This window comes from Sarcophilus harrisii, chromosome 4 (assembly GCF_902635505.1).
Source record: "Sarcophilus harrisii chromosome 4, mSarHar1.11, whole genome shotgun sequence".
Lineage (NCBI taxonomy): Eukaryota > Metazoa > Chordata > Mammalia > Dasyuromorphia > Dasyuridae > Sarcophilus > Sarcophilus harrisii.
In genome coordinates, this window is record NC_045429.1 from 384,924,118 (window position 1) to 384,939,775 (window position 15,658).

The 15,658-nt window shown below is 34.8% G+C and overlaps 1 protein-coding gene across 1 annotated transcript in view; it reads right to left on the reverse strand.

Annotated features, from left to right (window-relative positions):
• The window catches only part of LOC100929745 (kinesin-like protein KIF28P), a 36,256-nt gene that overhangs the window by 18,615 nt on the left and 1,983 nt on the right, over positions 1 to 15,658 (reverse strand). Inside the window, exons 2-3 of the mRNA XM_031968696.1 lie at positions 14,796 to 15,033; positions 5,633 to 5,761 (exon numbers count right to left, since the gene is read on the reverse strand). Of these exons, the coding sequence (XP_031824556.1) occupies positions 5,633 to 5,761; positions 14,796 to 15,033 (367 nt within the window). The remainder of the gene's footprint in view (positions 1 to 5,632; positions 5,762 to 14,795; positions 15,034 to 15,658) is intronic.

The window sequence follows — 15,658 nt, forward strand, 5'->3', positions numbered from 1 at the left end:
CTCATTCTACACCTTATATCATCACCTCTCTGTAATGGATAGCATGTTTTATCATTGGTCCTCTAATATCATAAATGTATTGACTACACATTTCTCAAAGTTTCTTATTATGTTTAGTGTTATGATATACCTTGTTCTCCTGGTTCTGCTCATTTTATTTTTCATCAGTGAGTTTAGTGCTTGATTTATAGACTTCCCCTTCATCATGTTTAATAAATGAAGTATGAAAATGGAATATTAATTTTAAGGAGAATCCATTTTGCCTGAGTATGTGAATGAGAACAATGAGAAATAATGGAAAAGTGAACTGCTAGATAGTGCAGTGGATAGAACACTGGCCCTGAGGACAGGAGGACTTGAGTTCAAATGTGACTTCAGACACTTAACATTTACTAGCTATGTGATCCTGGGCAAGTCATTTAAACCCAATTATCTTGCAAAAATAAAAAATAAAAATAAATAAAACTACCTAAGGTTTTTAAATGAGACCTGTATTATGAAAAGATTATTTTGGCAACAGTGTCAAATACACATAGGCATAAACTTGGTACAAATGACCTTCCACAGATTGGTTCCAGCCCCCTTTTCCGTTATTTCTAACATTATAAAACAAGGAACTTTTAGAGATATAACAACAATGACTCATGGAGGGGAGGTAATCTGTAAATATATTTAAAAATTTTTTTATTATAGTAACTTTTTATTGACAGAATCCATGCCAGGGTAATTTTTTTTTTACACCATTATCCCTTGCACTCACTTCTGTTCCGATTTTTCCCTCCTACCCTCCACCCCTTCCCCTAGATGGCAAGCAGTCCTATATATTTGAATATGTCTAGTATATCCTAGATACAATGTATGTGCAGATCCAAACAGTTTTCTTGTTGCACAGGGAAATTGGATTCAGAAGGTAAAAACTAACCGGGAAGAAAAACAAAAATGCAAAGAGTTTACATTCATTTCCCAGTGTTTTTCTTTGGGTGCTTGCTTCTGTCCATCATTGATCAATTGAAACTGAATTAGGTCTCTTTGTCAAAGAAATCCACTTCCATCAGAATACATCTTCATACAGTATCGTTGTTGACATATATAATGATCTCTTGATTCTGCTCATTTCACTTAGCATCAGTTCATGTAATTCTCTCCAAGCTTCTCTGTATTCATCTTGCTGGTCATTTCTTACAGAACAATAATATTCCATAACATTCATATACCACAATTTACCCAACCATTCCCCAGCTGATGGGCATCCACTCAGTTTCCAGTTTCTAGCCACTACAAACAGGGCTGCCACAAACATTTTGGCACATACTGGTCCCTTTCCCTTCTTTAGTATCTCCTTGGGGTATAAGCCCAGTAGTAACACTGCTGGGTCAAAGGGTATGCACAGTTTGATAACTTTTTGGGCATAATTCCAGATTGCTCTCCAGAATGGATTGCTTCACAACTCCACCAACAATGTATCAGTGTCCCAGTTTTCCCACATCCTCTCCAACAATCATCATTATTTTTTCCTGTCATCTTAGCCAATCTGACAGGTGTGTAGTGAATCTCAGAGTTGTCTTAATTTGCATTTCTCTGATCAATAGTGATTTGAACCTCTTTCCATATGAAGTGGTAATAGTTTCAATTTCATCATCTGAAAATTGTTGTTCATTCAACTGACCATTTATCAATTGGAGAATGGCTTGGTTTCTTTATAAATTAGAGTCAGTTCTCTATATTTTGGAAATGGGCCTTTATCAGAACCTTTAACTGGAAGATGTTTTCCAGTTTTTTACTTCCCTTCTAATCTTGTTTACATTAGTTTTGTTTGTACAGAAGCTTTTTTAATTTGATGTAATCAAAATTTTCTATTTTTGATCAATAATGGTCCTGAATCTTTTAGTCACAAATTTCTTCCTCTTCCACAAGTCTGAGAGATAAACTATCCTATGTTCCTCCAATTTGTTTATAATCTCGTTTTTTATGTCTAAATCATGGACCCATTTTGATCTTATCTTGGTATACGGTGTTAAGTGTGGGTCCATGTAATATATTTAAAATTAAAACAAGGCACATCAATAAAACTTCAAAAAAAAAAAAAGGACCACAAATGACCTGAAGTTTTACAAATGGCAACAATAGGAATGAAGTGAATTTTAGCTAACGACTAGATGAAAAAATGTACTTATAATTAATATAATGAAGAACATTGGGTACCACCAGAAAAATATAAAGTTAAATACCAGACTGAGTGAAGTGTTTGAGAACTCCTGTGAGCTGTGGGTCCTCATTGACATTGAAGAGATAAGAGAAAGTCTTTATCATTTGCTGCTCCGAGAAACAAAATAGCATTAGTGGTGCCATCAAGAACACATCAGAATCAGACTTTCTTTTCTATCTCCTTCTCTTGAAAATTACCTTATATATTTGCCTTAGAAAATATAGGACAATAATAAAATATAACCAAATCCAGAAGGCAAGAAAGAGGGGGAAGACTTTTTAAAAATGGCATCTCACTAGATAAGGAACTCAGCATTATGCTAAGCAATGACATTTTTTCTTTGACCATGATAAAAATGCACATTCCATCAAAGTGCAGCTTTCATCACTAGGAACCAACCACCCAGTTAGGGTTAGTTCCAAGATGTTACCTGTTTCAGACAATCAGAAGTGGAGATTAGGTGGTCACAGCTGGCATACTGAAATTCATCAAATTGGATAGCATGGAGTGATAATGTAGACGTCATCACCTAATTTTTTTATGACAAGACAAAGAACTTCGACTGCCTCGAGGATAAAATACAAACTCCTCAGCATGGTCCTTAAGGCCTTCCATAATCTATTTCCAACCTTCCTTTCCAGCCTTATCTCACATTACCCCAAACCTCTCCTCTTTTCAGGTCTCCTACAACACATTCTTCAATCTCTGCATCACCTTGAAAATAGAATCCTTTTGTCAGGAGCTCTCCCTTTTCCCTTATTTTATATCTTAGTAGTTCCTGACATTGTCAGTTTTCTCTCTTCTTTATTCCAGTCTTTGATCCTTCTCTTTAAATCTTTAATCAAATCTACTCCTTTCTTCTTTCACTCCTTTCAATTAATCTTTGCCCTTTCCTTCTCTATTGTTTCTTTTATTACTGCTTTCAGTCTTGCTGGGGGAGTTACAGGAAAACATTTTGGGAAGGCAAGTTGGAGCCAAATTTACTGCTATGGGCTAACTCTGGTTTACTCAGAATTTTTCTCCCTCTTCTCCAATTATCCCCTTAGACTAAATTTTGCTGATATAGGCTGGCTCTTTGTTGCTCATTCCTTTCAAGGATATTAGATGATCATCAAGCTAAATACAAAATTAGATTTTTTCACATAACCTTAGAAAAACCTACTTTCCTTTCTCCTTCCTATTGTCTCCAACTTGGCATTTCCTACAGCCTTGACAATTTGTCTTTCAAGCTGAACATGGTTTAGAAATTAGAGCTTGTTTTTTAAAGCCAATAAAACTTTTTTTTTTGAGAGATGATGGGCTTAAGTGACTTGCCTAGGGGTCACATTGCTTAGAAATTAATCAAAACGACCACCTTAGCAGAAGTGGAAACCAGCTCCAGAAAAGGAGAACTGATTTGGGATGATGGATAAAAAAAGGAAGGAAAATGAGAAATTATCTAATTTAAATCATGTGGAAACTTGATTCCACATTTCTAGATGGAGATAGTGGCAAGTTTAGAGCAGTTAAGTCAATTGCCCAGAAGCTCACAATAGCATTGGAACTCGGGCCTCTAGATCCAAATCCAGGATTCTTAAAAATTGAACCAAGCTTCTGCCTGCTACAACCATATAGTCACCAAATAACTTTGTGGCAAATATAGTTTAAAGACCTCATTCTATTGATTCCCAACTTCAAGGTTCTTTCCACATCTTATTCAGCTATTTACAATCATGTCTGATTCTTTATGATCCCATTTTGAGTTTTCTTGGCAAAAATACTGGAGTGGTTTGCCATTTCCTTCTCTAGCTTATTTTACAGAAAAGGAAATTGAGAAACAAGGTTAAGTGGCTTGCTCAGGGTCATATAGCTACTGAGTGTCTGAAGTCACATATGAACTGAGCATCTGTTCAGTCTGCAAGTCTGGTGCTCCTGCCATCGTGCCCTCTTAGCTGCCTTATCCTGTATTTTCTCAGTGTATATTGAGCAAAGACTTTAGGTTTTACTTCCTCCACCCACCAATTAACATGGATTATGTCATATTATGTTTAATTACTACTCCATAAGAATTTAAATTAGTCACTAAAAAAATAAGCAGATATACCATGATTGCTCCAGTCTGGGAGTGAGAAAATTTTGATTTAACACAAGACTCTTCTTTAGCTTCATGAAAGAAAGTGAGAAGTAAAAATAAATAAATAAATAAAGCCAAAAAGTAAAAAACCAACTAATTTCAAAGTCCTTAGGAGTCAGAAGAAAGTTCACCTGTGTGATTGCACTATATTGTTCTTCCTATTCCTTCCGAGCTTCCTCCAATTGGTGTTCCCATGTAATATGTATAGTCTGAAGATGCAATTGGTTTCTGACCAGTAAATACTCCAGTTCCTCTAAAAGGAAGATGATATTTTAAAGATCAGGTGTACAGCACCAAAGACTATGGACAAACTATTCCCTTAATACCTTGACCCAAACTTCAAGACACATTGAGTATTGTATATCTACACAGATCTGTTCATATCTATATACATATGTATGTGAATATAATGCATATAAGAATATGCATTATCTTCCAGAAAGATATCAGGAGAGTTCATTTGTAAATGAATGATAGCATTCAATTGCCTTTCAAAATTATACACTTACTTATATTTTTTTAAAAAAATATCCCAATGGATTTGTTTATATAGCACATTCATCCACTCAGGTTGGAACTGACCAGTCCTATGAAGAGAACTTTAAATGTGGCATTTCTCTATTCAATATCCAAACCACTTTGTGAGCCTTTTAAGCCACAGAATGGCCAAAAATGTTCATTGTGTATTGATTTTATTATTTTATTATTTAGCCCTGTTTATGAAGTGATTTCCAATTGTTTCCTTTAAAGAAATTTGGAATAGAGATATTTGTCCTTTGAAAAAGAACACTTTTCCAGGTGAATTATCCTTCAAGATTCATGCTCTTGAAGTCATCATGAGGCAATATGCAGGTTGCTGCTAGTTCAAAATATTGGCTTCTTCTAAGTAGGGTGGGCTGTTATCTATTAAGATGGATAGTACAGGAATATAAAGCTGAAAAGGGTTAGTATGTCTAACAGTGTGATTCGTGAAGATTCCCACTGAGTGTTATTACCATTTGAGGACAGGGTTATGAAATGTAAGGTTCTTATTGAAACATACTTCAGTGGCCTACCAAAGGTCTGTTGGCTTAATTCCAATCCTGTGCTATTGGTTCCTATGTCTACTTTAAGGTTATTGATTTTTTTTTTCCACCAGACATTACTTCAGTAGCTCCCGTGGGGAAACCTCTCAAACCTACCTGCTTAAATGATTTCAAACAGGGCTTAATAGGTAGGTTCCCTCCCTCTGACACCATCCTCCCATCACTTGCTCCCTCTATTTCCTTTAATCTTTGTAACAGAGATCTGTGGTTTTAGTTGATAATACCTACTTGTATTGTAATTTCCCAGTCCAGCAAGTTTGGACAAGAGTCTGTTGTTTTCTGCCTTCAGTTCTTTTATCAGCTTCTCATTGGGGCTCACATTTATCACAGCTTCGTTCTTGATCTTTTTAGTTCTTTCTCAAGCAGAGACCAAAACAAACAAACAAACAAAAACCACATTTAAACATCCTCTTCTTTTATAAAAGCATTCAATAATGATTCCAAGCAGTAGGTAGAAACAGACCTTCTGTGTATTCAAAATCCAACTTATTTATATCCTTTGTTTTCTCCTGTATGACCCAGTATTCTATAATTTCAATTTCTAAACTCTGATTTTAAAATAAATAACACTTTCTCCAATCAATGAGCCATGAAGTTCCTTTTTTCCCCCAAAAAATAATTGATCTGCTTTGTATTTTACTTATTGGATTTACATGATTCTTTTATTTTATTTTATTTTTTTAATTATAACTTTTTTATTGACAAAACATATGCATGGGTAATTTTTCAACCCTTGCAAAAACTTCTGTTCCAGCTTTTCCCCTCTTTCCCTCCACCCTCTCCCCTAGATGGCACAAAGATGGTTATATATTTTATTTTATTTTATTTTTTGTTATTTTTTTAAATTTAATAGCCTTTTATTTACAGGATATATGCATGGGTAACTTTACAGCATTAACAATTGCCAAACCTCTTGTTCCAATTTTTCACCTCTTACCCCCCCACCCCCTCCCCCAGACAGGATGACCAGTAGATGTTAAATACATTAAAATATAAATTAGATACACAATAAGTATACGTGACCAAAACGTTATTTTGCTGTACAAAAAGAATCAGACTCTGAAATATTGTACAATTAGCTTGTGAAGGAAATCAAAAATGCAGGTGGGCATAAATATAGGGATTGGGAATTCAATGTAATGGTTTTTAGTCATCTCCCAGAGTTCTTTTTCTGGGTATAGCTAGTTCAGTTCATTACTGCTCCATTAGAAATGATTTGGTTGATCTCGTTGCTGAGGATGGCCAGGTCCATCAGAACTGGTCATCATATAGTATTGTTGTTGAAGTATATAATGATCATTTATAAGAAATCAAGCCATTCTTTTTTACTTTGTGTAAGTCTCTCCAGGCCTTTCTGAAATCATCCTGTTGGTCATTTCTTACAGAACAATAATATTCCATAATATTCATATACCACAATTTATTCAGCCATTCTCCAACTGATGGGCATCCACTCAGTTTCCAGTTTCTAGCCACTACAAAGAGGGCTGCCACAAACATTCATTCACATACAGGTCCCTTTCCCTTCTTTATGATCTCTTTGGGATATAAACCCAGTAGTAACACTGCTGGATCAAAGGGTATGCAGAGTTTGATAACTTTTTGCTGCTGATCATTTCTTACAGACCAATAATATTCCATAACATTCATATATCATAATTGATTTAGCCATTCTCCAATTGGTGGGTATCCATTCAATTTCCAGTTTCTTAAAAGCCACTACAAAAAAGGCTGCCACAAACATTTTTGCACACACAGGTCCCTTTCCCTTATTTAGTATCTCTTTGGGATATAAGCCCAGTAGTAACACTGCTGCATCAAAGGGTATACACAGTTGGATAACTTTTTCAGCATAATTCCAAATTGCTCTGCAGAATGGTTGGATCCATTCACAACTCCACCAACAATGCATCAGTGTCCCAGTTTTCCCACATCCCCTCCAATATTTATCATTATCTTTTCCTATCATCTTAGCCAATCTGACAGGTGTGTAGTGGTATCTCAGAGTTGTCTTATTTGCATTTCTCTGATCAATAATGATTTGGAACACTTTTTCATATGGATAGAAATAGTTTCAATTTCATCATCTGAAAATTGTTCACAGACTTTGATCATTTATCAATTGGAGAATGGCTTGATTTCTTATAAATTTGAATCAATTCTCTTTATATTTTGGAAATGAGTCCTTTATCAGAACCTTTAACTGTAAAGATGTTTTCCCAGTTTATTGCTTCCCTTCTAATCTTGTCTGCATTAGTTTGTTGTACAAAAGCTTTTTAACTCGATATAATAAAAATTTTCTATTTTGTGATCAATAATGATCTCTAGTTGGTCTTTGGTCACAAATTCATTCCTCTTCCACAGGTCTAAGAGGTAAACTATCCTATGTTCTAATTTATTTATAATCTCATTCTTTATTCCTAGATCATGAACCCATTTTGATCTTATCTTGGTGTACAATGTTAAATGTGGGTCAATGCCTAGTTTCTGCCATACTAATTTTCAATTTTCCCAGCAGTTTTTGTCAAATAGTGCATTCTTATCACAAAAGTTGGGGTTTTGGGGTTTGTCAAACACTAGATTGTTAAAGTTATTGACCATTTTCTCCTTTGAACCTAACCTATTCCACTGAGCAACTAGTCTATTTCTTAGCCAATACCTAATGGTTTTGATGACCACTGCTTTATAATATAGTTTTAGATCTGGGACAGCTAGGCCACCTTCATTTGATTTTTTTTCCATTAGTTCCCTTGAAATTCTTGACCTTTTGTTCTTCCAGATGAATTTTGTTGATATTTTTTCTAGGTCATTAAAATAGTTTCTTGATTGGTATAGCACTAAATCGATTACTTTAGGGAGTATTGTCATCTTTCTTATATTCACTCGACCTATCCAAGAATACTTAATATTTTTCTAATTGCTTAGATCTGACTTTATTTGTGTGGAAAGTGATTTGTAATTTTTCTCATATAGTTCCTGACTTTCCCTTGGCAGATAGATTCCCAAATATTTTATACTATCAATAGTTATTTTAAATGGAATTTCTCTTTCTATCTCTTGCTGTTGGATTTTGTTAGTGATGTATAAAAATGCTGGTGATTTATGTGGATTTATTTTGTATCCTGCAACTTTGCTAAAGTTGTGGATTATTTCTAATAGCTTTTTAGTAAAATCTCTTGGGTTTTCTAAGTATACCATCATATCATCTGCAAAGATTGATAATTTGGTTTCCTCATTACCTACTCTAATTTCTTTAATCTCTTTTTCATCTCTTATTGCCAAAGCTAGCATTTCTAACACAACATTGAATGGTAATGATGATAGTGGGCAACCTTGTTTCACTCCTGATTTTACTGGGAATGGTTCCAGTTTATCACCATTACATATGATGCTTACTGATGGTTTTAAATAGATGCTACTGACTATTTTAAGGAAAAGTCCATTTATTCTTATACTCTTTCGTGTTTTTAATAGGAATGGGTATTGGATTTTATCAAATGCTTTTTCTGCATCTATTGAGATAATCATATGGTTTGTTATTGATACAGTCAATTATGGTAATAGTTTTCCTAATATAGAACCAGCCCTGCATTCCTGATATAAATTCTACTTAGTCATGGTGTGTTATTCTGTGGATGATTTTCTGTAATCTTTTTGCTAATATTTTATTTAAGATTTTTGTATCAATGTTCATTAGGAGATTGGGCTATAATTTTCCTTTTCTGTTTTCATTCTACATGGTTTAGGTATCAAGCCATGTAGTTCTAATGATAAATGAGTCAGCTGCTGCTAATCCTGATATACTGGATCAAATTATGATACTTTCAAGAACTGGTAAAAGTTTTTTTGTTGAAATAACAATTTTAGAGACTGCCACAGAATATGTTATAATAATCAATAGTTTCTGAAATATCCTAAGATATGGTTTATTGTAAGAGGAGGGATTAAAGATAAAATATTTTCATGACTTCTAGAGGATAATTGGGTTATACCAAAGATGGCAGGAAGTCAGTATTTCCACAGAGTAAATTATCAACAAGTTCTAGGTTTAACAATTTATCACACCAAGACAGCAGACAGCTCTATCCAACGTCTCCATAGAATGGTTGACACTACTCACTCCTGCAACACTCAATAACAATTCATCTCCTTCCTAGCACTACCATTCTCTAGTATTCCAGAAGAATATTACTGACATGTTATTGGTGAAAGACAGCCAGCTCCTGAATTAAATGTTTCTCATAAAATACTTTTAACATTATGTAACTCTCAAAGAATTTAGTATGTTTCTCCTTCCAAATGGAGGCCCTCAAGCTATAATGAAAGAATGATTGGTCCTAGATCTCCCTCTGATGTGGATGTGAAACTGTGTTCCATTTTGATCTGTAAAATTAACACTCTGAAATTCTGTCCCCTTTGATTCCTATCCTCCCAGGCTCCCTCTGAAGTCTGTGAGAGAGCTTCTCAGGCTGGGTCATTTCTAAGGCAAATCACCTCCACTGATAGCTGGATCTCCATTCAAATTCAGGCTGAAAAAGCCTTCAAAATAATTTCAGTTGGGAGATCCTTATCTGATCAGCTCCAACTGCCCCCAGTGGCCCACTAAGATCTACTCATAAAATAAGTTTCAGATCTCTCATTTCTTTGCAGAAATCTGGAGTAGGGAAGGACGGAGAAGACATTCTATTCTCAATGCCAGCCTCCATTTCCTTAATAGGACTTTGCCACTGAAGAAGTCAGTTTTTCTAGCAAAGCTGACTTCTCATCCAATAATAAATTTCCATTTTTGCCACCTAAAACTCTTCAGGTTCCTGAATTCTTTCACAAAGGACTTCTGCCAACCAAAAGGGAATTTCCACAACTCTGACTGCCACTAGAACTCCATCACCTCTATTCTTGTTTCTTTTTCTCAGCTCTACTTCTCCCTTTTACTCTAATAATCCTACCTTTTCCCCTAAGAAAAAACTGAGGAGTTGTGATATTGTTATGAACCTGCTTGATTTAAAAATATGGAATCACTAAAGATAATAAATATTTATACAATTACCTTTCAGCATATCTTAAAGTTGACAAAGTTTCTTCATAACAGATATCAGCAGGACTTATAGCAGCAATCCGTAAAGACATTCACCAAATTTTTATTTCCATCTCTTAGCTTTACAAAGAGTTCTTGTGCCAGGTACAATAGACTGAAAGAGATCTGAATAAGAATTGAATATAAAATTTTACAGGCTGAGAAGTAATATTATTGCAGAAGTGGGGCAAGATTTAGAGTTAAGAGGATCTAGGTTCAAATTTCAGCTGTGCTACTAACTATATCTAAATCTGCATATTTCCAGTGGGATACAAGCAGTGTACAGAATCATTCATTCAACAGGTGATAGTGTTGCTGAAACATTGGATCTAGAGTGTAAGGAGATCTGAATTCATATCCTGCCCTCAGATACTTCCTGACTGTGTGAGTCAATTTCTATCTGCATGGGCTTCCTCAGACATAAAATGGGAAGAATAATATAGAGCTGTTGTGAGGATAAAAATGAAGTAATATTTGTAAAGCACTTTGCAAAACTTGAAATGTTCTGCATATGTATAGTATATACTAGCTATAAGTAGTAGTTATATTTAGTCAATCAGTCACTAAACATTTATTTATCATTTATTGTGTGCCAGCCAATGTGTTAAGCACTGGGGCTAGAAAGAGGCAAAAGAAATCTTTGTTCTCAAGAAGCTCATGGTGAATTCATTCTCCTTCAGAGAGAAAACATGAAAATGACTGTGAACAAATAAGATATATACAAGATAAACTGGAGATAATCAACAATGGAAAGGCACTAGCGTCAAGGATGACTTCACAAGAAGGCTTTCAGTAGAAGGTGAGATTTTAACTGGAATTTGATGGAAGCCAAAGGAGTCAGGAGGTAGAAATGAAGAAAGAGAGAATTCCTGGTATAGGCAACAGCCAGTGAAAATGCCTGAAGTTGAGAGATGAGGAAGAGCATAAAGGCCAGTGCCACTGTATCACAGAATATGGTTGGGCTGGTGACGGCAGTATAAGGTATAAAAAGACTGACAAGGTTGTATACCTACAACACTTCTTTGAACTTGGTAACCATATCAATAAAGGGGAAAGGTTAGTTTGGCATGACCACCTTTTCTTGATGCGGTCATGATGGCTCTTTTTATCACAGCATCCTTTTCTAGTCATTAACCATTTTTAAAAAGTGACCTTTTCTAGAACCAGTTCTAGTCAAACTGGCTGGTTTAGAGTTTGCAGGACCTATTCTATTAAGAATTTTTTTGGTCCTTCTTTAGTCCTGAACTATGCCTCTCCTGATTTCTATTATTTTTCAAATATTGAAAGCAGAGCAGAAATTACACCCGCTGGTTCTTTCCATTCACAAAGATGTGCTTTCTTTGTTTCTGGTGCACTGAATTCATCAAGTAAATTTGGATGCTTCTTTGACAATTTTCCATACTTATTTTGCATATCACCTCCGTTCAAAGTAATTCTCCTTGGCAGAGAAAACAGGTGAGAATTAAGCTTATTGACTTGTTTTTACATATCACCAAAATCATTTTTCCCCCTAAGAAATGGTCTTTTCTCTTCTTTGATCCTTCTTTCCTCCAAGATAGGAGGAAAAAGGGATATCTTTTTCTCATGTGACATTTCTGATATCTTCATAAGACTTGCTTTCATACTCCATTCCTTCATTCCCTTACTTATGTTTGCACCTATCTTTTCTCTTTGTTTTTTTTTGCTGAGGTAATTGGAGTTGTGACTTGTCCAGGATCACAAGCTAGGAAGTGTTTAAGTGTCTGAGGTCAGATTGGAACTCAGGCCCTCCTGACTTCAGGGCTGGTGCTCTATTCATCTATCTTTATTTTATCCACCTTACTTACTCTATCTTTAAAGAATCTAATTTGATTGGTAAGTTTTATGCATCCCTTTCCAAATGATGGTAGTGAAGAAAACAACCAATGCCACTCTTGTCTTCAGTTTATTGTCTAAAATTTGTAGCTTTGGTAACACTTCATGGATTTCTTCTGGAAATACCATTTGTGCCCATTTGAATAACCAGAAGCACTGCCTCAGTACTTCTGTCTAGGGAATCATCAGTATTTAATCTTTTTCCCCCTCTTCTTTTACACCCTTATTAGATAAGAGCGTTTGTGGATTTAGGTTTTCATTTGGAGGATACCCAGCTGTTTCCTCCTCAGAACATCTAGTTTCCTCTTCTTTATGAAAAGTTTCAAAATTAATTTTTTCCCTTCCTTCCATATTTTCTCTTCTCTCTCGACTGTTGTCCTTATCTCCTCCTCTGTGATACATTACTCCAATTTCCAACTTACTGAGAAAAGTTTCTCCCACTTCAAATATCTCCCCCCTCCCAAGTTTTTTTTTAAATTTCATTGTTCCTGTTAACTGATAACCTGTTAATCTGTGAAAGGGTCCCTTCAACTTTTTTTTTTATCAACTTATGAATATAATATAGTAATTACTTAGGTGTGGCAGAAATACAAACAATACATAATTGAAGTCATGGCAAAATTTTCCCCTTTCTCTATACTGCATAGGCATCTTTCCCTTACTTTTAAACGGACTTAGGGGTGCTTATACTTAACCTTCCAAGCACCTCACTTAAGCACTTTAACAGACTTACCACCTCAGAAAAACAAGTTGATTTTCCTGAGCAGTAAGTTTCTGCATTGAATCACGATTTCATGAGACTCCTTGGCCATCCATGCCCACTTCTCTTCTGGTTCGACTTATGACACTAGAAATTTCTTTTACTTTGCCACCGACAATTTTGCCACCTTTCCCTTCCAATTTCCTTTAATGTGCTCTCTGATCTCTCATTAGAATGTAAAGCTCCTTCAAAGAGACTTTTTTTGGTTTGTTTTTGTATTCCTAACATATGACACAGTGAATAGATACATAAAATCTTAATAAATGCTTTATCTCTGATTTTTCTGCATTTCCTTTGATCAATTATCTAAATGTCTACACTTTACCAAATTCCTAACTCTCTAAGATTGTTACACAAGGAATATATTTATGAACATAAGAAACAAGGATGAGCTAGGAGTATGATGGAGAATACAAGATGAGGATGATTCAGAGCAAGTAGATAATAACAAAAGGTAAAAGATCTAAGGTAACAGCAGGCTCTGTGATTCTGGAATACAAACACCTAGATTAGGAAAGAGAATGAGGCAAACTGGCTAGTCACCATGATGAAGAAAGAAAAATATTTTTGCTAGGAATTAATATGAAGCCCAAAGTGTATGAAGCAAAAAACTTACCAACATTAAGAAAAAAAACCTGCAAAAATACACTAAAGTCAGAAAAGATCTTTTTCAAGAAAAGGGCAAAGCATTCATAGCAGCAGAGAATTCCATGCTTACCTAATTCTTTAGGGGACATGGAGAATCTGCTTTCTAAGATGTACTTACAAAGCACAGATTTCTTCTCCTTCCTCATCTCCCTCCTCACCCCCTTTAAAAGGCTTCTGGTTAAGCAATTTCTTAAGGAATGGTATCTGTGGAAGAAGCCTAGAAGGCTTTCTGCTTTGGCTGCTTCCTAATTGGTGGGACACAGAACTCAGATCTAAGTATATTGTCAAATATCTTCCAAAATATTCTATACTAGCTGTATACTCCAACTTCCAACCAGGATGGCTGATAGAAACAAAAGTTTGAATAATCTGGAAATGGACTTGGAGTAAGGGATATTAAGTGTAATATACAGTTTTTAAAAAAATATCCCTTTCCCCAAAGTTTACATTCTGCTTGGGGAAAGGAGAGAAATGAAATAGAGAAGTAATGAGATTCACTTAATTCAACATCTCTCTTTTGAAATTGTTTTTGGAATCAATATAGGAGCTGTATGTGGAAACAAGTTTCTTTACTTTCTAGCCATTCCTTTTTCTTTAAAAACAATAACCACCCACAAATGGTTATTATCCTGTTTGATGTTTTTCACCATACTGAACAAGGAGTGAATTTTGTGTATTTTGAAAATTCAAATCAAGTCTCAAATGAAGGTTTGCTATGATTGTTGAAATTTTAAAATATATATATTCCCAAAAGGTCCATGAGGGAAGGGAGTCTTAATTGTTTTTATCTTTACCAGTGCCTGGATTAGTGCTTTCTACAAGTAATTGTTGATGTGACTACAAGAGTTCCAAAAACATGAAGAATCATGGCAATACCACTGAGACAAAGATTTATACTTTCAAAGTAATTACTTTGAAAGGCATCATTTATTTGGATGCAGAAAATAGTTTTACCATATATTATATAAAATGTATACATATACAACATACATAATTATGTACAATTTCCAAAACATATCAGCAAAATGTTATATGTAATATGTAATATCAATTTTGTAGATTAAAATACAAGTAAAATTTCACTTTAAGACAATTTTCCTGGCCTGCAAATTCATTGTTAGAACCAGTTGAAATAAGTACACCATTTTTGTCCCTTTGAAAACCACTGTGAGACCAATATGCCAAATCAAAAGTAAAGGCTTTTATATGTTCTGGGTTCTTGGGATCATGTATAATAGTGGTGGTCCCAGATTGTATTGAAATCACACATCTGCTTCTTGCATTCTTCTCTCGCTAAAAGCAAATCAAAAACAATCTTAGAATAATTACTTATAGCCTTTATCTAATTTATATTTACTTGTAGCTTTTAATGCAATAAGCCTGAAATCATTTTAAGTTGTAGTCATTTAAACATTTAAGCTTCTGTTTCTGAAGATGCATTCTTCTTTCCCATTACACTGTCTTAGAAAGGTTTTGTTTTGCTTTATGAATTCTTAACATAAGTGATCCAGATAGCATCTGTTTCTACCACCCACACAAATTAGGGTTGAGGCAGCATCTTTAGTCTTCTATTGCAATTTAAGAACAAAAATCACAGAATTTTAGAATTGGAAGGGATCTCAAGAAAATTCAGTTCAACTGGATCAAGATTTTCTTTGAGTCAGATTTTCTTTGAAGGACCCTAGTAAAAGGAAAACATTTCCTAAAACCATTTGAATAGCTCCATTTATTTTCTTGTTTGTTTTAACTTTAAAATGTCTTATTGCTCTTTCTACCCAAGTTTAGTTTGGCATGAACATTATCTTTCTTCTATATGACTGCCTTCACACTTGAACATATATATATAGCCATCACATTGCTCTCTCCCAATCCCCCATGATTTCTTATTTGGGCTAAACATCCCTAATTCTTTCAACCT